The sequence below is a fragment of the Fundulus heteroclitus genome, chromosome 16 (assembly GCF_011125445.2).
Source record: "Fundulus heteroclitus isolate FHET01 chromosome 16, MU-UCD_Fhet_4.1, whole genome shotgun sequence".
Taxonomy (NCBI): Eukaryota; Metazoa; Chordata; class Actinopteri; order Cyprinodontiformes; family Fundulidae; genus Fundulus; species Fundulus heteroclitus.
The window spans coordinates 16,258,021-16,284,666 of record NC_046376.1 but is presented as its reverse complement, the minus strand read 5'-3'; the positions used below and the strand labels follow the sequence as shown (position 1 = coordinate 16,284,666).

Sequence of the window (26,646 nt, the reverse complement as noted above, 5' to 3'; positions counted from 1 at the left end):
TTAACTTGCATGTTGCTGTGAATTAGATAATAATAGTGTGCAAATTCTAGGTTATTTAATCAGTCTTTGCAAACAGTATGGATCCGAAGGCAGTGCAATGTAATTACAAATGTAAATGCATGGAACTAGCAACAGGAGAGAAAAGAAAAAAAAACATTTTAGAAACTATGCAACATTGCCACCTACTGGCAATAAATTCTAAGAACCAAATATGGAGTCTGCAGATTTTTTACTACACTGAAACGATTACAGTCTGCAGAGATAAGAACAGAAAACAGAAAAACTGCACTTCTGTATTCATGGATAGAAAGCAGGCCCACAAAATCTCTCACCCTATGTAGACTCAAACAGCTTGAATTGCACAAGAAAAGCCAAACTATTTCTCTTTTTCATGATTAAAAGATAAAATGGGTGGTGATGTATTTTCAGCCCCGAACATAATTAGCGATAGCAAATTTACAAAACATAGTGTTTTGCAAAAGCAACAATACCCTTGAAGTTTTCCACATTTTGTCACATTACAACCAAAAACCTTTATGTATTTTATGGGGATTTTGTATATGGTAGACAAATACAAGGTAACACATCATTGTGAAGTAGGTAGAAAGAGTTGCACAAATATGTATTATGACCTCTTTACTCTACTACCACCAAATAAAATGCAAGCAATTGTCTTAAAAAGTCAACTCATTAGTTAATAGAGCAATCCTGTGTGTAACTTAATTCAAGTATAAAAAACAGGACTCGGTGGTTTGTTAGAGAACATCCATCCCATCCACTGTTTATACCTATTTGCCCGTGGGTGAGAGGTGAGGTACACACTGGACAGGTCGCCAGTTGTGAGACAACATTAATTAGCTAGTTAACTGTAAATAGTGAGGCACAACTGCAAGACTCCTAAGATATGGCCGTCCTGCTAAACGCACTGGCCAGGCATGGATGACATTAATCTAGGAACCGGCCAAGGACCAAAAGGTAATTCTGGAGGAGCTGCAGAAATCCATAGCTCAGGCAGGAGAAGCTGTTGACAGCTCCACTATTAGATGTGCCTTTAACAAATCTGATCTTTATGTAAGAGTGGAAAGATTGTAGAAAGAAATCCAGAAGAAGTCCCCTCTGCATGTTTGTCACAAACAATATACAGAACACAGCAAACATGTGGGAAAAGGTGCCCTGGTCACAGGAAATTGCCTGTGTAAAATGCACTGTGTTGCAGAAAAACAGAAACCTCCAAATACCACCCTGATGGCATAACACGGTGAAAGCAGCATCATATTGTGGGGATGCTTTTCTACACCAGAGACAGAGAAGCCACCCTTCAGAGGTGAAGGGTGGAGCTACAGTAGATGCAGGGTAATGCAGGACTGGGGAGGAGAGTTGGCTTCCAGCCAGACTACACCACCAAAACCCCCTCAAATATCTGTTGAGGATATTTGGCAATTTTAAAAAAAATGCTTTTTACCAAAACTGCCTCCAATCTGATCGAGCTTGAGCTATTTTGCTCTGAAAATAAAGTAAAAGGTTTAAGCTGGTGGAGTTACGCTTGAAATTGTCATGATTTGTCTTGAATGAACCCAGACACAGCACACACACACACACACACACACACACACACACACACACACACAGAGCTGGTCCTTGAAAGTTTATTTCAAACGGTGGATGATGAGAACCAGAGACAGTTACCAGACGGGAGTTAAAGGGCGCAGGAGCTGGCTGACAGGAACGGAGCGGAGATGATCGTCAGGATTCGGAGGAACTGGGCTGCTGCAGAACCAGGAGTGTAGACCAGAGAACATGAAGACGGAGACGAAGGAGCAGAACCCAGCATCGCAGCTAACAGGTACTTAACTGAACGGACGGGTAGCAAGACGTATAGGACGAGTACTGGAAATGACTGGCGAGGTGTTGGATTGACTGAATACGAAGCCGGCAACGAGGAACAGACTGAGGTGAGCTAAATAGTGGAGTGAACAGGTGGAGCCAGTCCAAGTTAATTGCAGCCTGACAGGTGCTCCCAATCAGAGCTGCACTGGGACAGGAGGAGGCAGGAAACGCCCAGAGTGCAGCCATCCAGGCTGCATCATGACAGAAATGACTTAGAACTGTAATTATGGGAAAACATGATAAAATGGGCACAAAGTTCAAGGATGAATTATTTCTTGCAGGGCACTGTAAATAACACACTTCACAACATTAGCACAGGCTTCACTAATTTATTTTTCAAGTTTAAAGTGAACAGAATGGCTTCTACTGTTGAAATGTGCTTTACAATAGGTATTTAAAAAGGGACAAAAGTAACTTAAAGGTATATACACATAATGCTTTAACCAGAAAGGCACCAAAAACACAGAAGTATTTAGCAGAAAGGTAGTAATCCTCGCTACAGGGGAAAAAAAATAAAGAAAAAAAATGTGAATCATCTTGTGAACTTTTATGTACTAAACACTATAAACTTCAAACTTTGCTGTTTTTCTTTTAAAACAAAATTTTATTAGAATAGTTTGAATGCTAATAAGACAATAGTGGTGTTATGATAGCTAAAATATATATATTATAAATACAATATTCTTAATGAAACATGGTTTGTGCAACTTTTCCTCCCTTATGTGGCTACTGTGTGTCCCACTCTTTGTGCAAGGAGAAAAAAGCAACATCAGAACATCCAAAATACATAGTAATTTTTTTTTCAAATATAAACATTTTTATTCATACAGACTTGAAATAAATTATGTCTAATACAATATCTATTAAAAAAACAGCAGCGGGTTTCTATCAGCTGTTGTAAGAAAATGACATCTGCTGCATTTTCTTTGCTGCTGAGGAGTATCTGAAAAATAAATGAAGATACGGATGTGATTGTCTGAACGTTTAACAGTTTGTGTATAGTCATGTTTTTTTGTTTTTTTTACCCAAGCAGGAGAATAATTGCTGAAAGCCAAATGTGAAACATTCTTGCACCAAAATTGTGAGTGAGCACACTTTTGAATCAACACGACACTCTTGCAGCAAATGAGAAATGAAAGAGGTAATACCTGATCTTGACTCTGGAGCATGAGTGGTTGGCAAAAAGTTACAACAGGTCAGGTCAGTTTTTCACACAAAATAGAAAAAAAAAAAAAAACTAAATCTTTCTCCTAACCAACACGAGCGTTAATGAGGAATATCTGCCCAAAGATGTGAGCAAAAATGGTATTGTGAATTTATACAAAAGGAAAAAGTGAGATAACCTTGTTGTTTATGTAGTGGGTAAATGGGATCACAGCGATGTGATCGACATGTATATGGTGCCTCTCTTGTAAAAGTTAAAAAATAGCACTTTTGGATAGTCCTGCCCCTTAATAACATGGCTTCATGATTGTTCCAACCGGCGGAGACAACAGCTTTGCAATCAGAACCTGGTTTTCTCTTTCTCCCTCATTTGTTTAGTGTGATGGCGACATAAGACGTAGGTATGTAGCCCTCATCTCCATTGTGTCTTCGGACCCGGGTCCAGCCGTCCCCTTTATCTTCTTCCACTACAGCCAGCTCCTCCCCTTCCTCCATCGAAATGGTCCCTTCACTGGCACCTAAAAAGACAAAAACGAACTTTTAATGCGATAGTAGATACATTTGAAATCAGATGTTTACATGCGCTTATTACTCACTGCCTAATATCAAATCAGACTAAGAGTTTCCCATTTAGAACAGTTAGGATTTGCTTGTTTTTTTTCTATTTGCTAAAAGGCATTAACAATAAGAGAATATCTTTTGCCACTTTTTCAAAATAGTAAGATTACAAAATAATCAATTGTGTAAACATTTACATGGTGATTATCTGTTCTAAGGGTTTCCGTAAGGTTTCAGAGTCCATTATAGTAATAAAACAGCCTTGGTGAAAGTCATTAATGGAATTGTGTATGTGCATGTCCTGTTAGATCTCAGGGCTGCATTTTTCAAAATATTCTCTTTAAAAGCCAGAGCATGCTTTAGGGATCAAGGAAAATGCACTAGGCTGGTGTAGATCGTATTTGTCCAACAGGTTTCAGTTTTTACATGTCAATGCGTTACACACCAGGGCTAGCAGGTGGGCTAATTCACTTTACTCAACATATGTGTCCACTTGGTAAAAGTAGCAGGGAGCACTGAATCCAAAATTAAATGGGTTTGTTGGACATCCTTCTTTGATCTCCACAACACCGACAAAAGTAATAAATGTCCAGAATTGTGAACCTGCACATTACCCCCGGGTAAAATTGTTTGATGAAATGTCCAGGAGCATGGGAGGTGCCACTTTCCTCTACTCAAGCAGTTGTATGCAAATGCCTGGGAATGTCAAGCCCTGATGTCGTACAGGTAGAACCCAGGTTCCGTCTCTGAGATGAACATGTTTAGCTGATAATGGGCTTTTTAAAACCCTCAACAAATGCAAAGGATGCTGGTTAATGCTGCTGAGGGAGTGTCAGTCTCCACAGTGAAATAAGATCTGTACAAATGCTGGCTGAAAGGCCACTCAGAGAAAGATGGCATTACTAATAAAGCAATGGAGTTTGAAAAAGCCCTCAGGGACAAGACCTTAATTTTCAGACAAAGGTCCAGTGGTCTGAAGACAGAAAAAAAATGTAATGTTTGGCCATAATAACCATTGTTACGTCTGGAAGAAAAAGGGAAAAGCTTGCATATGAAGTATAGGAGCGGCAGCATCCCATTTTGAAGGTCTTTTGCAGAAGGAAGGAATGATGCACTTTACAAAATATATGGTGTAGTGAGAAAATAACTTTATGTGAAGATATTAAAGAAACATCTGAAGACATCAACCGGAAGGTTAAAGCTTGGATACAAATGGATTTTCCCCCAAATGGAAAAGTTTTGTGGTTAGAGCCATAAAAGATGGCCAACAACCCTGACTCTGTTACAGCTGTTCTGTCGAGAGGAATGGGCAAAAATTTTCAGCAAACGATTGTCTGAAGCTTGTGGAAGAATATGAAACACTTCTCACCCAAGTCAGACATTCTAAGGCACTTTCACGAAACACTACGGATATGCATCTCTGAAATTTACTCTGGTGAATTCAAGATAAATAAAATTTTATTCATCTGTGTATACAGTATTTGCCATTACAATAAAATATGTATTTAAATTAAAAAAATTATTCTAAAGCGGATTTAATAAAACATTTATATTGAAAACATATAAAAAAATATCAACATTAAATATCATTTAAAAAACTAAATAAAAACAGGACATACCAGGGAAATTATACATTGCTGTGCATTTCCCAATAGGAGTTACTGGCTCTTCATCCTCAAAGTCGTCATCAAACTCGGCATAAATAGCTTGGGAAGAATCAGGAGTGCTTTCATCAGAATGAGCACCATCAGTGCTGCAAAGGGAAAATAAAATATATATTTTGGCAACAGAAGGATTAAACTTTGATTTAAATCCACCTCTAATGGAATAAAAAAAAAAAAACCTTACCTTAGCACTTCATGAGCTCCATTGTTGTTAATTGCGTGAGCTCTATATCGCAGTGTTTCGCCCCGAACACCTGCTTCAGACAGCCAAGTCTAATAAAAACGAGAAACCTGCTTAGTGTTGAGTCAGTTTCACCTGTATGACGGGTTTACACTGTCAGCAAGCTAAATATATATATTATAATTGAAACAAGGCCCTCCTCCTATGAATAGCGAACAGAGCAGAGAATTACCTCATACTTGTTAAGTTCTCCTTTGAGCCGCTCTATATTCTGAGATGTCTGACTGATCTGGGTTGCAAGACTAGCCGGATCTCCCATTTGAGGATTTTTCTCATAAACATCTTTCATCTTTCCGAGCGCTTCGCTGCAAAGGAAAAACAACGAAGACGACAGAAACGAGGGGGGGAGAAAAGGCAAAGTGACTTTCGTTGAAAATTTGATCCCCCAGAGCTCGGGGGTAGGTAAACAAATCACTCACGCACTGAAAACACAGACTTGTTTACACTGCATGAATACTGTATTCATGCTTCCAGCAGAGGGGTTCTAACACATTGTTACCATTGGGCAGGAAGTCGTCATGTATATATGCAGATGCACACACACACACACCTCTGATCTGCTTCTTTCTGCAGCTCTTTAGAAATTTCCTCTAATTTCTGTTGTAACCTCTTCCTGCGCTGCTCTGGGGGGAGATGGCCAAAGTCCTCCGTCACTGTAGGCTGCAAGACGTGGTCACAGGAAGGGTGGGTTAGCGCTAAACTCAAGACTCGCATTCGTCACCTTCATAAAAACGTGCCGCCACCGTGCATAGAGGAACAGACAAGTGAGAAGAAACGCCATGCCTGTGGTTTGAGATCAGCTCAAAGTTTAGCCCAGTTATGTGGGAGGTTTTAGACTTCAAATCGAAATTAGAAATTAGAAAAAGATGAGCTCATTAGTGAGCTGAAATCAAAGCCACTACCCATTCGCCGACAATTACAATGTAGCACCGGATTTAATTTGTTGCAATTCTTTTTATTGTATTTTTTGACAAAAGAAAACTTGATTTAAAAGGAGGTGACACACAGAAGTGACAAGACCAGAATGTAAAACTGGATTCCTGATTGTCGTGTATCTCCCTGAGCTAACAAGCGTCACCACTTTCCTCCACCAGATGGCCACCTTTTCAACACGTCAAGCAAACATAATATGGGTCATCATTGAGCACAGATACACTTGATGATTGTTGGGGGGAGAGAAAACAAAAAAAAATTAAAAATTAAAAGAGTTGCTGTGCAGAAAATGTGGCCACTTTTTTACAGGTTAAACTTAGACCCCCCCACACCAGCTTTGATGACATTGTTACAGTACCAGGATCTTGTCTGGGGTAAATTTCTGGGGGAGAAGAAAAACAGCACAAATGCAGTAAAAACCTCACAGTACACTTAGTTGTTTTCTTGCTTGAATAGCCTCAAAAGATGGTTGCATGATGTCAGAAATATGCTAATAAGAAATACAAACAGTATACTCTAGGATGCATGCCTAAACCTTTTTGTTAAAGATGACGGATCTCTTAGAGAGACAAAGAGCACAGGATGACGTCTATGTCAATAAAAATGTTGTTGGCCATGCACCCGAATCCTCTCCTCATATCACTCACCGATCTCCTGAGTGTCCGGAAGGAAGAGATTCTGGGTTTGACTGTCTTATTGATCTCCTTCAAACAGTACGACAGAGGGTCCCGGCCAAACTTGGGGGAGGGGGCTCCATTAGGGGGTGAAGGGGCAGGGGGTGTGGAGAAAGGAGTGTGTGTGGAGGAGGAGAGCTGGGGATCAGGCAAGACCAAATGCACCGGCACCCAAAAATGAGGTGTGCGGGTATAAGAGGGTGTAAAAAAGGGGGGGTAGATATGGGAGGGGGGGACAGAGAGGACAAAAACAAAACAAAAAAAACATGGTGACACAGGAAAGAAAAAGACACCGTCAACACCTTAAAGCGCACCACAATGCATGGACGACAACACAAACCCAGCACACAAGCCCAAAGAGCATGAAAGCACAAACATACTGTACATCTTTGGCTCTAATCAAATAGGACATTCCATGCCAACTCACAATCTTTTTAGCAGGTCAAACATTCATGTAAACTTTAGAAACTGGAAAAAATTGACTGGATCTGTCGAGTCTTGGTCTGGGCCAAATCTTGAAGGTTCAGAGCTTGTTCAGGTTTAAGTTGCTCTGTAGTATTCAAAAGTGACTGTGAGCTCCCAGTCACTTCAAACCCCAAATTTATATGTGCCTTTTCGTTCCCAGATGCTGTAATTTTTTTTTCCTTCTACTTTCATTTCATACTTGTAAACAAACATTCTTAACCATGTACTTAACCAGTGTGTATCAGTATGTATGTTTCTGGTTTTCAAGTATTTTCTTGAAAATTATCTTAAAAACAGCCAAATCTCATGCATATTTAAATGGCTGAATTTTGCAATACATCGCATTGCTTTTACTTTACACCCCTTTTTTCCATTGTTTGTGGTTCTGATCCCAGTTGATTCTTGTGGAATAAAACAGATCACGGCCCTAATTAAACCGAAAAACAGCAATGCTTTTTAGTCATAGACCCACATTTTCTTAAAGTAGTGTGCCATGGCTACATTATTTAAAGCTGTTGGCTGTCAAACCGGGTAAGAAACGTTCCCAAGACGGGTACAAACTGATATAGGGTCGTTAAGGATTGTCCCAGTGGAAGATCGCTTGCTTTGGTACCCAAAAAGGCAGCAAAATAGCGACTGAAACTGCAAAGGAAGGGTGTGGTGGAGGGGTGAAACGACAGATATTCGACTTTGTCTCCAATGCTTAATCCTCCATGTTGCTTAAGAAACAATAATAATACAAATCCAAAAAAACCTCTAGAAATTAAGGAATTACATACAATCTACAAAATGTCAAGCCCCGCTCACAAAAGTGAAAACTAAGGAACATATTGACCACTGTTGGGGACATTTGATACCACCTGTACTAGATGTCTGATTGTTATTTGCTGTAGGACATTTAATGATGATGCCTGGGAATGCCTGAATGTTTTGTAAATGTTATTTTACTGAATCCGGTCAAAAAAGAGGGGCAGGACTATCACTTTTCTCCATGCTTCGAATCCAACTACATTTAAGAATCAAGAATCAACAGATAAAGTGTACCTGACTTATTTTCAAGCCTCAAGTATGGATTTGGAGAGTTGCACGAATTTGCATGGAATGACCATAAGCACAAAAAACTGACACAGTGAGAAACCAGCCACAGTCTCCACACTGGCGCTGCACCAGGCCGCCACAAAACTCAGGTAAAGTCGAAGGGCGGAGCGAGTCCCAGTGAGGATCGTGGGGAAGGCCGCCAAGACTAAACATCTGTATTGCTTCTAATTTCAAACTAAATGTTTCACAGAAGCTCTCTCTTATCTTATGATTTCTTCTTTACAATCTCTTTACAGCTTTTACAGCCGTCATTTACCTGTTCGTGATTAAACTGCTTACAATTGCTTACTTACATAACGGATTGCTTAGAGTTTACAAGGCTGTACATTCGGTCATTCAGTGCAGCATTCTTCAATGAAAACGCTCAATAGTACTCTAAAAGCAAACAGTTACAGCAATTAACAAGGTTCAGTGTGACAAAAAAAAAAAAAACATGTATACATGCTGCAGATTCCAGAAACTGACCTACATAAACAACACCAGCTTGTCGCTACAAATAGCTGGCTTAATTACCACAGTGGGATTGTGCGTATAGATTTTTCTGAGTCAGGGCAAATGCCCTTTATTAGAAAGAGGTTAAATTGGCAACATGGCGGGAGTGAACTACAAACTTCTACATCTATGCTGAAAGGCGGCAGGATGGGGTCCATTAGCTAAATTACACACCAGGCTGAAGGCGTCCAGTCTTCAATACAGAAGGTCTAAACTGCCCTGCAACAAGGTCCGGTGTGTAAACACAAAGACCCAGTCGTACCGGACTGTTATTATGTGAATGTCTGCTGCTTTGGTGCAACACTTCTCAAGAGTTATGGGGCTCTAACTACAGGAGCGTAGTTAATGGGAACGCTTAAGGGCCAGACATAAACCAAGAGCTTACTCTAACCCGTGCAGCCCGTCTCCTATTCACACTTCTAAGGTCTAATTGGGAGAGCATGACGGATGACAAAGAGCTCTGTGCGACACACATACACAGAACAGGAAGAGTGCACAGCAGAGCACAGCCGCTAAGACATGCAGAGAAAAGAAGAGGTGCTGAACAAGCAAAACGCAGCAGGGAAGAAGGAAGGGATCGTTTAGTTCTGGGACTGGAGGAGGGGATCATTAGCTGGTTAGCAGTCAGCCAACCGTAGCACCAGTGTGGGATTTTAAAGTAGTTTACAGTTTCATAGCAGTGTAACGTGTTCTGTGCCCCCAAAAAAAGACACTAAAAGGACCAATAAAAATATGTAACAATGGACAAAGACTGAGTTTTTCTATCTTAGGGAACCCAGTGTTATTCTGATATTGGCACAAAGAATTTGTTGTGATGCACATAATGGCAGGTTCTGGGCCGGATAATAGAGGCAGTGTGTTTGCGGAGGCCCGGGGAGGAAAATTCAATGTAGTTTGGGTCCCGTGCTTATGAAACCACAAGCACAGCAAAACGCTGACTGCAAGTTGACCTATTGGAAGCCAGGATGCAGACTTACATGCGCGAGCATGTGTGGGCTTGGAGGGTCGAGGTGTATTCACTTGCAGCCAGGGACAGAATCATGCAAAAGTCCTTTTTTTTCTAGAAGTGCTAGAGTGTATACGCATATTTATAATAAAACAAAAGAGGCTCATGCATTATCATGCTGAGCTGTAGAGTTGAGAAAGTCTCCACACTGTTTGCATGTTTTGTGTGTGCGCGTTGCCATAACTACAGGTTCACCACATATGCTGTTGTTTCCTGGCCCTGCCGAGCAAGGAGTCAACTATTATCCTTAAATAGCAATATTAACATTTTAAGCTTGTTAATTATTGTTCCCAATGAATACTCTGGCTCAAGAGTTGAAACCCTGCAAAAAAAAAAATAAATAAATAAAGATTTTGCTTTGCTGTGAAAACCTACGTGCCAGTAGAACTGAGTTCAAAGGACTTCCATTTGTAAAGACCAAGAGGGTACAATAGTTAAGTCAATATTTGTTCTCATATACCAAGTCAGAAAAGCGTTTGTGAAACTCCAGTCAGAAGTCTGAAATCTGTAATTTTCTACCTCAAACAAACTTGATGGTAACAACTCAGTCACAAATTAACCCGTCCTGTCCACTCATTACAAAAGAGGCTGCCTGCTGCTGCCTTTACCTCTAAAGAGTTCAACTGCAAACCACACATTGCGAGCTCCCACATATCCACCTAGTTAGATTTGAGCATTAGTAGATGAAACAGACTAAACATTCCACCTTTTTTTTTTCCTCCACAATGTCGTTCAAACTTGGTTTCTGTAGAAAATGGGGTTGGGTTGAGAGGGAAGTAATGCGGCTGCTGTTCTTGTGCGTGTTAAACATCTAAGGCCTCGTTAGAAATTCTGGGTATGCTTCTTCATAAACGTGGCCCTTTTCATAGTTACAGAAGTTAACTACAATAACAAAGCACTTAATAGATTACATGTTACCGCATATCCATGCAAAACAAAGAGACTCATACAAAAACTATTTCATGTATTTTATGAGGATTTTTGTGCTGGACCAACATAAGGTAATGCATAATTGTGAAGTGGAAGGAAAAGCATACATGGCTCTCAATTCTTTGTCTTGCAGATAAAAAAAAAAAAACAGTATCCTAAACTTTCTTAAAACGTATGCAATGCCTATGTATTCTCATCCCCTGATATATTAGTATGTTAAACCTCCTTTTACTGCAATTACAGCAACACGTCTGTAGGGGACTGTTTTTTTTTGTTTTTTTTAGTAGCTTTACAGTTGGTTTTGTGCCAAGCTCTGACTGGAAGTAAGATTTCTCTGAACATCAGTTCTCGCTGCAAACTCTCAATTGGATTTAGAGCTGGATTTTCACCCGGCTATTTTAACATAGCAAAACACTTTAGGGTTGTTGTCCACCTGAAAGGTGAATCTCATCCCCAGTTTCAAATCTTTTGCAGCCACTACAGAGGTTCTCTGTATTTAGCTTCATTAATTGTCTCCGTCTCTGCTAAAGGAACAAATCCCCACAGCATGATGCTGCCACCACCATGTGGTGTGTAAGGTATTCCACCGAATTGTGTTTTGATTATTTACCTTTGTGGCTTGTGGGAAACTGAAGAGGAAACTTTTTAAGGCTTTTTTTTTTTCTAAAACGGCAGCTTTCTTCTTGCCACTAGCCTGTAAACACCTAATCTGCAGAACTAACAGTTGTGCTCTTAACAGGTTCTCTCATATGAGGTGCGGATTTCTGTGGCGCTCTCAAAGTGAGCGAGAGGTTTTATCAACTCACACAGACAGATAGTGCTGACAAAGCAGACTGTCCTGAAGCCTGAGCATAAATCCAGCCTCTACATAAAAAGGGGAAAAGCAAAGTGGAGAACAAAAATGGAGCAGCAAACTAAAACATGATACCAGCTGTAAATCCCACAGGGAACAAAGGAACAATATGCTCATAATATGTGGTGAGTAAGTGAAAACACAAGTGATGACACAGCAATAAGGAGTCATGGGTAACTGATGGCAATTCCGGTAAATGACGGCAATCAGAGAAGAACGCTAGACGCCCACGGACTCAAACCCTTCTTAATTCACGAGGAAAACAAGATGAAGAATTTGGAAAAGTAAGGCAAATTCAATTAGTGTAATAAACAAATGGAGGAACTAAACTAAAATCATCTAAAATGCTGCAAGGCATCTGAGAAAAAGCCTTGCCAAATTTTAGATTAGGTTCAACATGGTTAAGCATAAATAAAGGATAAGACACCACCTAACCGATTTCATGTCACAACTTTCCACACACCAACCTTGAAAGAAAGTTGAGGTTTAATGAGTGAATGTTTATTTCGTTCATGCAGGGGAAGTTCCCTTCCTCAGATCAGAAATCTCTACAATCCTGTGCCCAAAAGCTGAGATCAGCCGTTGATCCCTTTTATAGTAGTTTCATCTCTGCCCTCTGATTGGACACCTGGAGCTGTGATTGAGTTGTTATTAGTCCCATCAGCTTGAGGTATAGAAACACGCCGCTACACAATGCGGAACAAAAAAAAAAAAAAAAAAGTCTCAAACTTTGTGTTCTGCAAAAGTTCACAAAAACTCAGATTCTCTTGGCATCTCTGTAAATTTTAAGTTATTCTCAGGCACGTTTATTTCACAGCAAAACAAAGTTTCGATGACAAAAACAAACCCTGGAATAAGGAGAATTTATCACTGACTTACATGTCAGTAAAAGATCATTTTCTTTAAATAATAAATTGAGGGGAATAGTAAACTAATTCAAATATCTGTCAATGTCAGATCTGTAACAATGAAATGTCCTACCTTACTCCTCTTGAAAAGCCAAAAGTTTTTACTCCTGTTCTTCCCCAGAAGGTCTATAGGGCCTTTCGGTGTACTCAGGCTGCTGTCAGAAGAGGCTCGATTAATGCCCTGGCTGTAGTCCTCAAACTCCAGGTCTCCAGGACGCTCAAATCCAGACTTATTCTGCTCTATTATAACCATGGTATCCTGCGATAAAATTGGTTATGGGAGAAAGGTTAATTCCTGGTAATTTCCAAAGAAATTACTATTGCATGGCTCCCATCCTGTAGACTAAAATGATCGGTGTCTGAAAGCAACTCACATTTTTCTCATTAACATTAGTGCCAGCTTTAGTAATGCCTTCCAGGCACTTGCCAATGATGGGCATCACGTGCTTTTCTGTGTCCGAGAACAACATGTACCCTTGTGCTAACTTCTGTATTCGCCTCTCATCCAAACCCTGCAATTTCTAGAAAATACAAGACAGTTGAAAAAAAAAAAAACAACAACTCTGCTGTTACTTGAAACAGACAAAAGGATAATACGAAATATAAACAATGGAACAGAAAAGTTCAATCTTAGCTCTTCCTAAACATGAAATACTTTTACAATAAAAAGAAAAAAAAAAAAAGATCTAGGCTGATATTTCATAGTGCATTTTCTTTTAGATACCAGAAACATTGACCTTTCATTAAGCAGCTGGACAAAATAACATGCCATCCAATAAAGCAATATTTTAAATTTTAGGAGGTGATATGCACGACAACAAATCATAAGAGAAAAACTGCTTTTTTTAAAACAACAATATAGCTTGATAGCTTAGTCTGTATCATAATAGTGAATAAAACGGATAACGCCACTATGACATCACTCCTATTTTCAAGCCTGTAGATGAGCATTTTGATACTTCCTGTTTTTTTGGGGCGTTTTTTTTGCAAAGAAGGTCTAGATCTCACCACAAATGATCAAAGCAACTTCTGTCCAAACTGACATTTTTTATTTACTGTTACTTTTCATATAGTTAATCATAGGTTATGAAAGCAAACCCTGCGCTCCATTACATAAGATGTAAAACTAGCGATTCCAATCTTTACCTTCAAAAATCTTTCTTAAAACGATAAATCAGTGAGAGCTGCATTATTTGTTTCTGGAACCATAGATAACGCCCCCTGTTAAGTTTTGAAGAGAATCTGGTCTATTTTTTTTCCACTGCATCCATCTTTTGAGTTCAGCCTATGGATATTACAGGAAACACATAAATGTCTAAAAAAAAAAAAAAGTTAGACATAGTAATTCTAAGTTAATGGGACGGTTGTTTTATTTGTCTGGTATACATGTAATGCAGTTCCATGTTTTCCAAGATGTGGATACTGAATCGTCACTTATTCCATTGGTATGCTAAACCCTCAGAGCCACTAATGGCAGGTTTGTGGGCTGCAGCAGGTTCACTTACATTGAAAATAATTGGCATGTCGTTAAAATAGAACTGGCTCTGCTCTTTGTTGTACTTTTGAAGGTGAGCGGCGTAGTCATTCTTGCACTCCTCGGCTACGCGTGCTCTCATATGAGCCTGCTGTTTGGCCTAAAACCACAGGTGAAGCAGACCGGTTGAAAAGTGCCACTTTAAATGTTAAACGTCTTAATTTCCGTGTCAATTTTACACAGTGCGTTACTTTTTCAACATCAGCTTTCGTGGCGTTGATGTCTTGATCCGTCTTCTCTGCATTCTGTGCAGCACGCTCTGCTTCTCTCCATTCCCTCTCAAAGCGCTTTTTACTCTGGAGAGGAGAAAAAAAAACACTTTACTACTTTCTCCACTAAGGTTTGGTAACATCACCTTCCTGTTTGCACTGTATAATAAATTAGGACCAATTTACTGCACGTAATTAGACCTAAATGGGGTGTTTTCGATTAGTGTATCAGAATGAACTTGGTTGAACCAAATGGATTCTGTGAGATAATATTTAACATAAATTCATTATCAGTCATTCTTGAATTGAAGCTGGGCAGGCTGCACATTGTTCTACAGGCAAAAAACAAAAACTGCGTTACTACATACTTAAAATATATTGCCGTTAAGAATTTTCTTGTACGCCTTCACACACACAGGCGTCAGTGACGTCATATTAATATGTGAGTTTTATGTCAGCCCACCAAATGCCAGCTTCAGTTCTTCTGAGAAAGCATTCCACGTGGTTCAGTTAAAAATGAAGTTCTTCCCGACCCAAGTCACTCATTCAGGTCTTTATGGTTGATGCGTTGTGCGCTAATAAGGCTTCTTAAAAAGAGGAAGAGGTCATCCCTTCCCTCTTCGCACAACGTTGGGAGCATAAAATTGCCCAAAAAATGTGTTAGAATTGGGAAGCATTAGGCATTAGTTTTACTGGAACAGATGGTCTGAACACAACTCTCAAAGATCAGCGTCACGCCGTCATGCCCTCTTTACCAAATTTTACAGGTTTAGCAATACAGTTGCGCAAGAACCACTCTCCCAGAAAATGCCAAGCCCAAACTTGACTGCCTGACAGGGGAGCGGGATTTGTCACTCCAGTGAACATGTCTCCACTGCTCTAGAGTCCACTGGCAAATGTGCTTTTGAGCAGAGCGTCTGTGATATTTGTGAATGTTGCAATAACGAGTATTACTTTGGGTTTACAGCAAAACAAGACCCCAGATAATGAGTAGTTTATACAACTACTGTAAAAAAAATTATTATCGTTTCCTCCTCAAAGACAAGGTCCAATCCAACTGAAAACAAAATCTTGTGGCTGACATCTGCTGTTTAGGCAAAGAAACAGCTTACCTGCAGTTTTTTATTGTCTTATATACCAAATGATATAGTTACCTCCTGAAACTTTTTGTGTTGCATTAAACGACAAGTGTCACCTAATATATGAGAGAGCTAAAAGTATGATACTGAGTTTTGGGTGAGCATCTTTGATGCTGTGGACCTTTCTCTTCCAACGGCGCTGAAAACCTTTTTAGCGTGCAAAGCAAGATGAACTCTTTGAGATACCGAAAGAATTTAAATGAGAAGCTGGTGGCGTCATGGGACTATGGCTCTAAAACAGATCGCAAAATCAAAACAGAAACCGTTTACGAGAGACAAAATTAACCTTCTTCCACAGGGAGGCGACCGGAAGTGTAAGAACGGAACTGGATGATCTAGAGAGACTGTGCAAAGAGCAAGAGACAAAGATCCTTCTCTTAATTTGCTCCTTTTAAGAAATTACAGGAGAAAACCAAGCGCTCTCCAATAGGCAAAACGGGATTGTACAAAGAAGCGACAGCATGGGTGCCAAAGATTGTGGCAGCAGTGATTTAATGTTAAAAAAAAAGAAGAGGTTTTTGTTTTGTTTTTTTTGACACTACTGAATAATATTACTATAATTAAAACGTTTGGATTTTTAATTGTAACGCACTGTTTCACAATAACATAATGGTGCTCTGGTAAAGATAATTCTATTTAAGGCTTTTGCACATCTTTACCAGAGATGTAGATTAATTCGAAGGGGGCTCTAAGCAGGGATTCATAGTGCAGATGAAGCTTTGGAATGAAGCTGCTTCCCACCCTGTTCATCTATTTTGACTATAAACAAATAAAGTCAACAGCCTGACCACACTGCTTGGGATGCCACTCACTCATAGATTACTTTTCTTTAATCTGGAGTGTTATGAGACCATCATAAGAAGGTTTTTCCAATAGTAAAACTAGACTTACACTGTCGAGCTGCTTGTAGGTGCTCTCCAAGCTCTGCTGGGCCTTCTTGGCCTCCAATAGATACTGCAGACATTTGTAAAAAATAGAGACAGAAAGAGAGAGAGAGAGAGACGTGTGGAGAAGAGCACAGAATAAACAATGACCTCAAAAAGCCACGTAGCAAAACAGACAAGAAAACAAATACCAGCATGTCTGTGGAGGCGTCTTCAGTGAGTCTGAGTGTGGCTGTACGGTGCAGTCCACACTGCAAAAACGGAACTAAAAATGAGTAAGATTTTCTTAAAATAAGTGTATCTGTTTTTGATTTGAGCGGGTAAATAAGATTATCTGCAAATGGAAGGAGATTTTTGCACTTATAATAGGAACAACTCATTTCCATCATCTTATTTCAAGTGTAGAACGTCTGATTATCTTATTTTAGGGGTCAAAACACTCATTCCATTGGCAGATAATCTTATTTACCTGCTCAAATCTAGGACAAAAACACTAATTTTAAGAACATTTTACTTATAGGTCCGTTTTTGCAGTCCAACAGGACAAAGACGGAGGATTTCTCATTGAGAAATGGAACACCACGGCTCAGACCATATCCCCCTCAGGAGACACTTAAACCTCTTTCCTGTTGCAGCAATCAAATCTACACACATCGACTCCCCCATACTCTCTAGTCCTGCCTAACAGTGTGTGTTGTAAAAACAAAAAAACAAAACCAGCTGGCATTTTGTCAAACTACTTCTTAATATGGTGATGCAGGCACACACCAGAATGCTAGTATATAGTAAACACAACTCTAAGCTCCAGGCAAAAGAGTTTAGCGTTCTGATTAAGGCACCGCAAAACCTGCAAAAACTGTACTAAATGAAAGTTGCACATGGAAATAAGACGACTAAAGTAAGTTCTAAGTGAGCTGTACGAGAAGGGATCTGTGCCGGTGAAACAAAGCTGAATTCAATGTATTAGGACTCAACTGGCTGCAACAAACATGCACTAGATTTTTGTGCAATAAAAAATAATCCACGAGAAATCATTTCCATCTTTAATGTTAGACATATCCATTAAATCTTTAGTAAGAAGAAGTCGGTTAACCTGCAGTCACCTGGTTGTATATGAAAGTAATTGTGGAACACCAAAGTGTTCAAAATGAAATAAATAAATAAATAAATAAAACAATAATCTACTTGAACAAATAAGAAATAAATATTTAAAGTGACAATGCTTGTAAAATTTTCAGCTCATTATGAAAAAATATTTTTCATTCTTCCTTAAAAATGTGTATAATTAAAATAATTATTTCTTATTAATATTTTTCACAATAAGCTAAAATTATTGTATAGGCATTTGTTATTTAACCCCATCAGGTTTTATTTCAAAATGTAATTTTTAAAAAAGTCTTCTTTTATTTCACAATGATTTTTTTACCCAATGACCTTTTTATTTCATAATGACACTTTTCAGCAGAAACAGGGCAAGTTGGCTAGAAGAACAGGGTAACATAAAATTACAGAGCGTAGGTGGTAAAATTGATTATAAGTTTATTAATAAAGGTTTTTAAACAAAAAGAGACAACGAAGATAACCATCTTACAATAAATAAAACAGCTTCTCAGCAAAACAAACCCAACAACAAGAAAAAACACTAAAAGGGAGAAGCACTAAACTCAAAAATTTCACGTTTGCATAAAATAACCTAACCAAAACTAATATCCAAGTTGAGTCAACTTGAGTCAACCAGTCAAATGGCAGAAGTTAGAGCATTCACAAGGTTCCCAAACCAATAAAGATTCCCAAAATGAGCAAACAGCACATGGGAGCAAACAGTGTTGACTGGTCAAATGCAGCTCCCAGTGTGATTGGCTGCTTCTTTACCCAGACCAAAGCAATCCGACACTGAGTTTCAAGTCAGGCCTGAGGCTCCTAATTCAGGGCTGCATCCTTTGAAGGACCAGGTCTTCGTGCACAGCGTCTTGCTGCTATACTGCATCTGACTGAATTGAACGCGCTTTTGTGTAAAAATAAATAAATAAAAATATTCAAACCCACATAAGTTTCCAACTATTCAAATTCTCCGACTGCGGACGGCCATGAAGCTTGATAACGGGGTTTGCAGCCAGGACGAGGCAGAGCAGCTGTCTGTGAGACTGACTGAGGAGGTGGAAACAGAATCACGGCTCCCCCAAGTAACTGGAGAAATGCTTTCACGTGAAGTCGCCAATAACACAGAAAATAGACGAGAAGCTGATTTTTTGGGACTGAATAAAAATCGCTGGTTCAGGGGTCTGAAAAGTCGCCGACAGAGACAGAGAGTGTCAGCCTCCTCAGAAAATGAATGAGGGGGGGGTGTCTATCTTTTCCCTCTCGCCAGTGCAGTCTGTGGGAGCGAGCCAGCCGCATGAACGACATGATTTGTTTGTGTTATCGAGAGCAATCCGAACATTTGCGATTGCTGAGTGGACCAGGCCAGGCAATCGGGGCGGTCCACCGTCCGGGCCGGCGGGAAAACTCCCGGTGCTCCCGATGGCTTGCCAGTCCGCCCCTGACTGTACACGGTCATCATTTTTACCCGTTACATATTCATTATGGATCCCATTTTTTTTATGCTATTTTATCATCTTTCCTTTTAGTCTCATTCATTAAATCAGCCAAATGTTTATTTTCATGTTGATATAGAAATATACCACCAAAAAAAAATTAATTGACGACAAATATTAACTACCTAAATAACTTAGGTAACTTAAACAACTTAAACACTTTCTAAGCAAAGTTTAAATCCATTTATTTGTAGGGAATATTAATAATAATAATGAACTAACTGAACAATTTGATATCTGAGTTACTTCTCGCAGCAGAAAGCTAATTCTCCCGGAATTGTGCCGGGAGAATGCCGTTCTCTCTCGGGATTGCGAGCATCCACCCGCTTAGCTGACAGCCAACGGGAGTCTGAAAGGAATCGGCGGGGAGAGAGGTGTTCTCTCTTGGCTTGGAGAGCCTCTGCCGCCAGGTCAGCTGGATGCTGATGAGGCGAGCCGCGGGCTGCAGTCCTAGCACGTCCGAGCATTTTCTGAATCAAGCCGTATGTCAACACACCAAGCAGATATTTTGGGTTAACATAGCTAATTTCTCAACTAAAACCTTTATTAAAGTTAATTTTATGTCACATAAATATCCACTTTTATTCACAGCTTTTCACTCCTCTCCATTATTGCTGTTTCCAGTCAAAAATTCTCTTCAACCCGCAGAGACATATTAACATCATCGGCCTACGAATAAGGCCCTTGAAAGATGCAGCCCAGGACACACTAGATAGTAAGCTGTTTATGGAGCAGCCAGGAAAAATTAATTATGTTTTAAGGATCAGCCAATGGAGACACAGGTCCAACCCACGGACGCTGATTGGCAGGTGAAGCGATTCTGCTGAAAAGTGTCAATATGAAATAAAAGAGGACTTTTTTTAAAGATTACATTTTGAAATCAAAGTGCTAGTATTAAACCATAATGCCTCAATAATTATTTATTTTATTGCGAAAAATATTGATGTGAAATAAATGTTTTATTATGCAGATTTTTAAAGAACACTGAAAAATATTTGAGAATTGAGAGAATTTTATAAGCATTTAGTTATTTCACAATTTCATTATCATTTTCAATATGTATATCTTATTTATTCAAGTAGATAATTATTTCATAATGTTTTAACTATTTAATTCATTTTGAACACTTTGGTGTCCCATACTTAATACCTTTTTGAAGCAGTTTAAAAAAAATAAAAAAATAAATAAAAATAACTGTCTTATTGAGTTCACACAGGCATCACTTATAGAGAAGCCAACTAACCTGAAACAAAATTCAGCAGTTCTACAAGGATTTTCTTGAAATTTCTTGAAATTTGTTATTTTTAGCTAAAGCCATACAGATTATAAAAAGGTCAAAATTATTTTGTATAAAAAAGGTATCAGTCAGGAGAAGGGTACCCCAACATATCACAGCATTTTATGGTAAACGGTAAGTATTTGTACAGCACTTTAACTAGTCCAACGACCCCAAAGTGCCTCACACTACAATCAGTCATTCACCCAGTCACACCCTGACGGTGGTGAGCCACAGCTGCCCTGGGGCAGACTGACAGAGGCGAGGCTGCCGTACACTGCCGCCACCAGGCCCTCTGACCACCGCCAGCTGGCAACTCGGATGAAGTGCCTTGCCCAGGGACGCAACAACAGAGACAGTTGGAGCAGGTGATCAAACCAGCACTCCCTAACTGTGCCTCCATTGGCACGATAAAAAATAGAAGTTGATAATTGGAGAAAGTATGGACCTATAGTAACGTTACTAAAACTTTCTCCATAATTGATAAAAAAGACACAATGGAAGCTCACCAGCAAGGCTAGAGCCCAACAGTAACGCTGAAGAAGCTGTAGCTCTTATTAGCACTGGTTGTGTTTTATATGTGGAAACCATTTTCTGCATTCGCTGTGTCTGGACTGGAGAAGCAGAGTTGCAGACTGAGCAAAAGAACACAATAACCACAGAGAAACATGGCGCTGGCAGCATCATGGTCTGGGGTTACTTTTCATTGGATGAAAGGTGGAGGAAATTACAAACCAGTCGGTTTTGACCAAAACCTTTAAAGAATAACATCTTTACCAAAAGAACAACATTTTGGAATGTCAGATCACCTTAAGAGGACTGAGGACAAGAAATGTCATCACAGTCTGATAGAGTTGTCAAACCTTTGCAAGGCGAGGTTGACAAATTTTCCAGAGTCGAGGGGGAAAATAAAAGAGTCCGAAATATTGCCAGCTGTCACTGAGCAAGAGACGGGGTATACCCTGAACGGCTTTCCAGTCCATCAAAGGAAAACGCAGAGACGCAGGACAAACAACCACCCACACAATCAATGCTGCGGGGCAATTAAGAGTGACTAGTTAACCTAACATGCATGTTTTTGGGCACTGGGAAGATGTTGGAGTACCAGAAGAGGAAGCCACACATGCAGGGTTGAGAATGTGCAAACTTGATGCAGACAGAACCCAGGTCTGAAATTAAACCCTGGACTTTCTTGCTTCCAGGCAACAGTGCTAACAAATGTGCCATCTTGTAGCCCAGCAAGGAAGAGTAACGGCAAAAAATTAAATCAAACCGGAGGTTAAGAGAGTTAGTTTAAAGGTACTGGAAATTATGCATCCAGCAGATGTTTATTCTCTCCATTTTAGCTGAATTGTACAGGAGCAATGCCAAATTACAGGTGGACAATATACTCAGATTCTACCTGGCACACTCAACCATTCCCCTCACAAAAAAAAAAAAAACATTTTAACAGGGCTGTGCAGACTTTTTATATTTGTGCATTCTTGTTACGCTGCATATCAAGCTCACCGACTTTCGCTCCTGCTTGAGCTCCTGCAGGTACTTTGTGAGATCGATGCAAATGTTCATGATCATGTTCTCGGCAATCAGCTCCCTCTGGCCCGCATAGTCGTTCATCTCATTCAGGATGTCCAAAAAAGACTGGTAGCTGGATAGCCTGTCATTTACCAGGAGAAAGGAAAGGGTGGAGAGATGAGGACATGGCAGATGGGACCACTGATAAAGTGATAATTGCACAAAACTCTGCCGCAAGTTAGGCTGTGATAAGGAGCCTGTGACTTCCTCATTCCCGTTTCCTTCCCAGGGCATTTAACAAGTCACCATCAGCGGTCCCAAAACAACCTCACGAACAACACCGGTAACAGAACAACTCCTCTGAAAAGTTTCAACAGGAAGGGGGAGGACTTTGAATCGAAGCATGCGGCTGCTCACCTGCAGTCTGGCTCGTCTTTGCTGCTTCGTTTTTGGTTATACTTCTTTGAAAGATTCCTGTGGACGTGGACACAAAGCGAAACCTCAATATTCAGCAAACCTAATGGGAAACGGCATTTTTTTTTTTTTTTTTTTTTTTTTTTTTTACATGGACACTCTTAGGGAACCACTGCAGCTTTTTAACACCAATGGATTCAAAACAACTGCCTGTTAAGAACATATTTTAATTGCAGCTCTTCCCCCTTTTTACTCTCCCTTTGACCACATCCACTATATCATGCGCCAGTCTGCTCCCACTTCCTCTCCTCTCCAGCGGAGCTCAGCACTGCAACAGATGTGGGCTTTTGTGTGCGGGGAAACAACTGGGTGAGAAAGCGCATAGGATAAGGAGAGAAAGAGCGAGAGAGAGCGAGAGAGAGAGAGAGAGAGAGAAATGGGAGGCAGCAAGCATGCAGCAGCTGGAGAATCGGGCTAGTGTTTCAGACACAAGCTACAATCTGTCCCAGAGCAGTCATAAGATCGACGAGCATTTCATAAACAACCTTCTAACATGCAAACATTCAAACACAAACACGAGCTGCTTTGAGCTGAACACACACACACACACACAGACACACACACAGACGAATGTGAGACGGTCAATACGGGAGAAAAGAGGGGGTACCTCAGCTGTTTGGCATAGCTCTGCTCGATCTCGGTCCTCTCCTTCACAAACTTCACATACTTCTCCACCAGCTCCAGGCCGGACTGCGTGTGCTTCTCTATGATGTCGTATTGATCCTAAGGGAAGGAGCGGGAGGACAAATAAGGAAAAGGACGTTTGAGAGTCGAGGTTGACCTCCAGGCCACAGCCCGTTGATGCTTTCCCAGATTTAGAGCACCTAGAAGAATCCCGAACGGGCGGCAATAAACTAAACCCAGCATGTGTTTTACGGCACGTCACATTCCTTCAATGCTCGTCGCGTGGCGAAAAATGTGTAGATTTTGGTCTCCAAACTGCCCCTATAAACCATTTTCTTATTGGTTTTCTTATTTACAGCAGAGAGTCTTCATTTGCTCCATTCTACAAAATTCTCTTTTCTTTTTGCATGTCTCCGTTTTCTTAAGAGATTCTATGACACCTTCAAGCTCAGACAAGTCTGGAAGTGTTGAGAGGCAATAGTCTTTTCTCACTGTACATAAAAACTAACCCTGCAGGTGACTTTTGGGTGAACTTTAACATAAAAAAAAGGGATTCCTTACATGTCGCGCCTTGTTCTTCAGCACCTTTTATGTTCTTTGGGTAAAAAATAAAAGAGACCAGGATTTAAATGAATGAGACATCTGAACTAATCATAGGACGCAGTTAAGAAGGGCGGAAATCTAGTTTTCAGTTCAAGCTCTGGAATAAGAACAGACATCACTGTGTCCTTCACACACAGTCTTTAATTGTGCAACAGGGGTGTTGAAAGTCATTTTCCAAACTCAGCAGATCTTTGATTTGAGATTACCCGACCTAAAAAAAAAAAGGAACCTGCATATAAGATGACTGATACAAAATGTGAAAGTGTTACTAATAATTATCAGGAGGTTAAAACGTTAAAAAAACAAAACAACTGGACTTTTTTCCGAAGTTTGAAGACGTTTCGCTTCCCATCCAGAAAGCTTTCCCAATTCAAATGGCTGGGGTAGTGCGGAGTTGCAAGCTTTATATTATTGCCCAAAAGGCCTTGTTATGGCTTAGATAACATGCAAATTAACATGCAAATTTAATTAATGAAATTCGGAAAAAAGTCCAGTTGATTTGTTTTTTTTACTTTTTTTGGAATCAGTAGGAAGGACAAAGTATTAGCAGGGCTGTAAAGCTAATTATAAAGTAATAAAATTGCAGTGCCATGGATATGAGACCATGCACAATAAGTGATAAAAGTCGCCCTTTCATTATGAAACTTTGTGTTCTCAACATTCTTTTGGTTGTATTTCTGCTTTGTCTTCTGATGATCACACATTTAGGCAACGTTTGCTCTGTAAGAAAATGTCCACACTAGCATGTAGTACCATGATCCTGGAGCATCTCATTTGGTTCATTTGACTCTGCACTTTATCACCAGCATATTTTTTAAATGGTAAATACAGCACCTTTCTCAATGCTTTGGGCTTTTAAAATGTATATAGCTGCCTGTCTTAACATTCTAATATATAAAGCTTATAATATATAAAAGGAAAAAGACATTTCTTTACTTGTCCCAATTATTTCCTTTTCTTTGCATACCATCTTCTGATGCCTTTGATTTTAAATTTGCATTATTGCAACCAATGCTCATTGCTTACCATAATCTCAATAGGATATCTGCAGAATTTTAATAAAACATTTTAATAAAATATGACAAAATACGTTTACCAGACTTCCTAAATTTAGACAAAAGGAAAACAAATATTAAACTTGAATCTAGATATAAAAGAGTTAATCCTGAGCATCTGTGAGATATAAAACCATGAGTGCTTTTGATAGTCAGTGTGGCACTTTGGGTTGGATGAACTTCGGAAATTTTATTTCTTAGACATGAACTCCCAAAATCTTGACGGTTCGATTTGTATTAAGAACAAAAACATTTTCCCTAAACATTTCCTTTATGCCTACATGGGGAATGACCTGTGTGAGTGAGCATTTTGATCTTATTTTAAGTAGGTAAACTTTATTTTTATAGCACCTTTTACAGGATAAAAAAAAACACAAAGTGCTACACAATAAAAGGACCATAAAACACAGAAAATAAAAATATAAAAACAGCATACATGCAACATGAGGATGTGCTTTTTTTTTTAAACTAGCATCAAACTAGTTATAAAGCCAATCTGAATAAATTAACCTTCAGCTGTTTCTTAAAAGAATCAACAAAGTCAAGACAGTGCATGGATCTATCCCCACGGTCCTAAAACGAGAATGTGTAACCATCAAGACTCAGCCCTGGGGTACCCAACACAGCAGGCTCTTGGGAGACTGACAACAACTGTTTGCAAAAACACTACATGTTCTACCAGAGAGGTTAAAACACTGTAGAGCCACACCTGACAGACCAACCACATCACAGAGCCTGTTAATCAAAATAGAGAGCCATTACAGTGGATGCTCCAGAGTCAGCTTACATTAAAATGTCACTAGAAACTTTAAATAAAAGGCAGTTTCTGTGGGATGGAGCTCCCCAAAGCCAGACTGAAATTTGATCTCACAAGAGAGATAACATAAGAAATTCCTTTGTTGTCCAACAAAGGGGAAATGTGGGCGGAAAACAGTGGCAAAGACACAGAGTTTATAGGAATGAAATAAAAAAACTAGCTAATTAATCTAAAGAAATCCTTTCAAATTTAAATAAAACAGTTCTAAAACAACCGAGGATGAGCTTATCAGATAGGCCAAAATAAAAACAGAAAAAAATGCCAGAGTAAGTATTGCATTTTTATTTATTTATTTATTTTTTTAATAAATCGGGGATAATAATAATATATAAGAAATATTCAAGTTAAACAGTGGGAAAACTGTTTTTTTCACCAGCCAATTAACAGAACGATATGAGCTAATATGCCTGGTAGTACGGCAGCATCTTGTAGTAGCTAGGAAGTGTCTCTTAGCATCTGAAAGACTCATGATCAGCTCAGAACCCGTTCAACCATTGGCATGTTGTAAACACTTATTGAGTCTGCTGTGAGCAGCAGAGATTATAAAGTCACGACCTGCGGAAGTGCTCCTTTGAGCATCTAGGCTGCAGCAGTCACTAAAAGAGCTCTCCAGCTCAGCAACAGCTCCATGTACGAGGTGGAGACATTGTCCATCAGTGATGTCATTTTTCTTACAGTCCTGTAAGGGACGGAATACCTGCACTGGATCCAGGGGGCATCCCAGGACAGAGCTGGCCCTCCTAATAAGTTTATTCAGCCGCTTCTTCTCAGCTACAGATAAGCGGCTGCTCCAACAGACCACAACAGAGAAGATGGTTGATGCCACCAGAGTTTAAGAAAGTCTTCAGCAGTGCTCCTTGCAAAACATCTAATCTCCTCAGCAGGGAGACTCTGCTCTGACTAGGGATGCATGTTATCGATTAATGAGTTAATCTAAAGTAGATTGATTTTATCGATCGACTAACGATTAATTGATAAGGAAAATTTTTCTCTTGCATGATCAAATTATTATATCTTTACAGTTTATTGTGCCATCTGCATTAAATACA

At 39.6% G+C, this 26,646-nt stretch overlaps 1 protein-coding gene across 4 annotated transcripts in view; it reads right to left on the bottom strand.

Moving 5' to 3' along the window:
- Nucleotides 1-2,200: 2,200 nt before the first annotated feature.
- The window catches only part of trip10a (thyroid hormone receptor interactor 10a), a 29,218-nt gene continuing 4,772 nt past the window's right edge, over nucleotides 2,201-26,646 (bottom strand). Inside the window, exons 2-16 of one of the 4 annotated variants that reach the window (XM_012878584.3) lie at nucleotides 23,106-23,221; nucleotides 22,442-22,498; nucleotides 22,019-22,166; nucleotides 16,647-16,709; nucleotides 14,599-14,703; nucleotides 14,379-14,507; nucleotides 13,248-13,394; nucleotides 12,947-13,132; nucleotides 7,095-7,259; nucleotides 6,806-6,829; nucleotides 6,065-6,174; nucleotides 5,687-5,819; nucleotides 5,458-5,546; nucleotides 5,229-5,362; nucleotides 2,201-3,569 (exon numbers count right to left, since the gene is read on the bottom strand). In XM_012878584.3, coding sequence (XP_012734038.2) covers nucleotides 3,418-3,569; nucleotides 5,229-5,362; nucleotides 5,458-5,546; nucleotides 5,687-5,819; nucleotides 6,065-6,174; nucleotides 6,806-6,829; nucleotides 7,095-7,259; nucleotides 12,947-13,132; nucleotides 13,248-13,394; nucleotides 14,379-14,507; nucleotides 14,599-14,703; nucleotides 16,647-16,709; nucleotides 22,019-22,166; nucleotides 22,442-22,498; nucleotides 23,106-23,221 — 1,758 coding nt within the window. In that variant the 3' untranslated portion in view covers nucleotides 2,201-3,417. The remainder of the gene's footprint in view (nucleotides 3,570-5,228; nucleotides 5,363-5,457; nucleotides 5,547-5,686; nucleotides 5,820-6,064; nucleotides 6,175-6,805; nucleotides 6,830-7,094; nucleotides 7,260-12,946; nucleotides 13,133-13,247; nucleotides 13,395-14,378; nucleotides 14,508-14,598; nucleotides 14,704-16,646; nucleotides 16,710-22,018; nucleotides 22,167-22,441; nucleotides 22,499-23,105; nucleotides 23,222-26,646) is intronic. The other 3 variants (XM_012878585.3, XM_012878586.3, XM_012878587.3) reach the window with 3 other exon arrangements.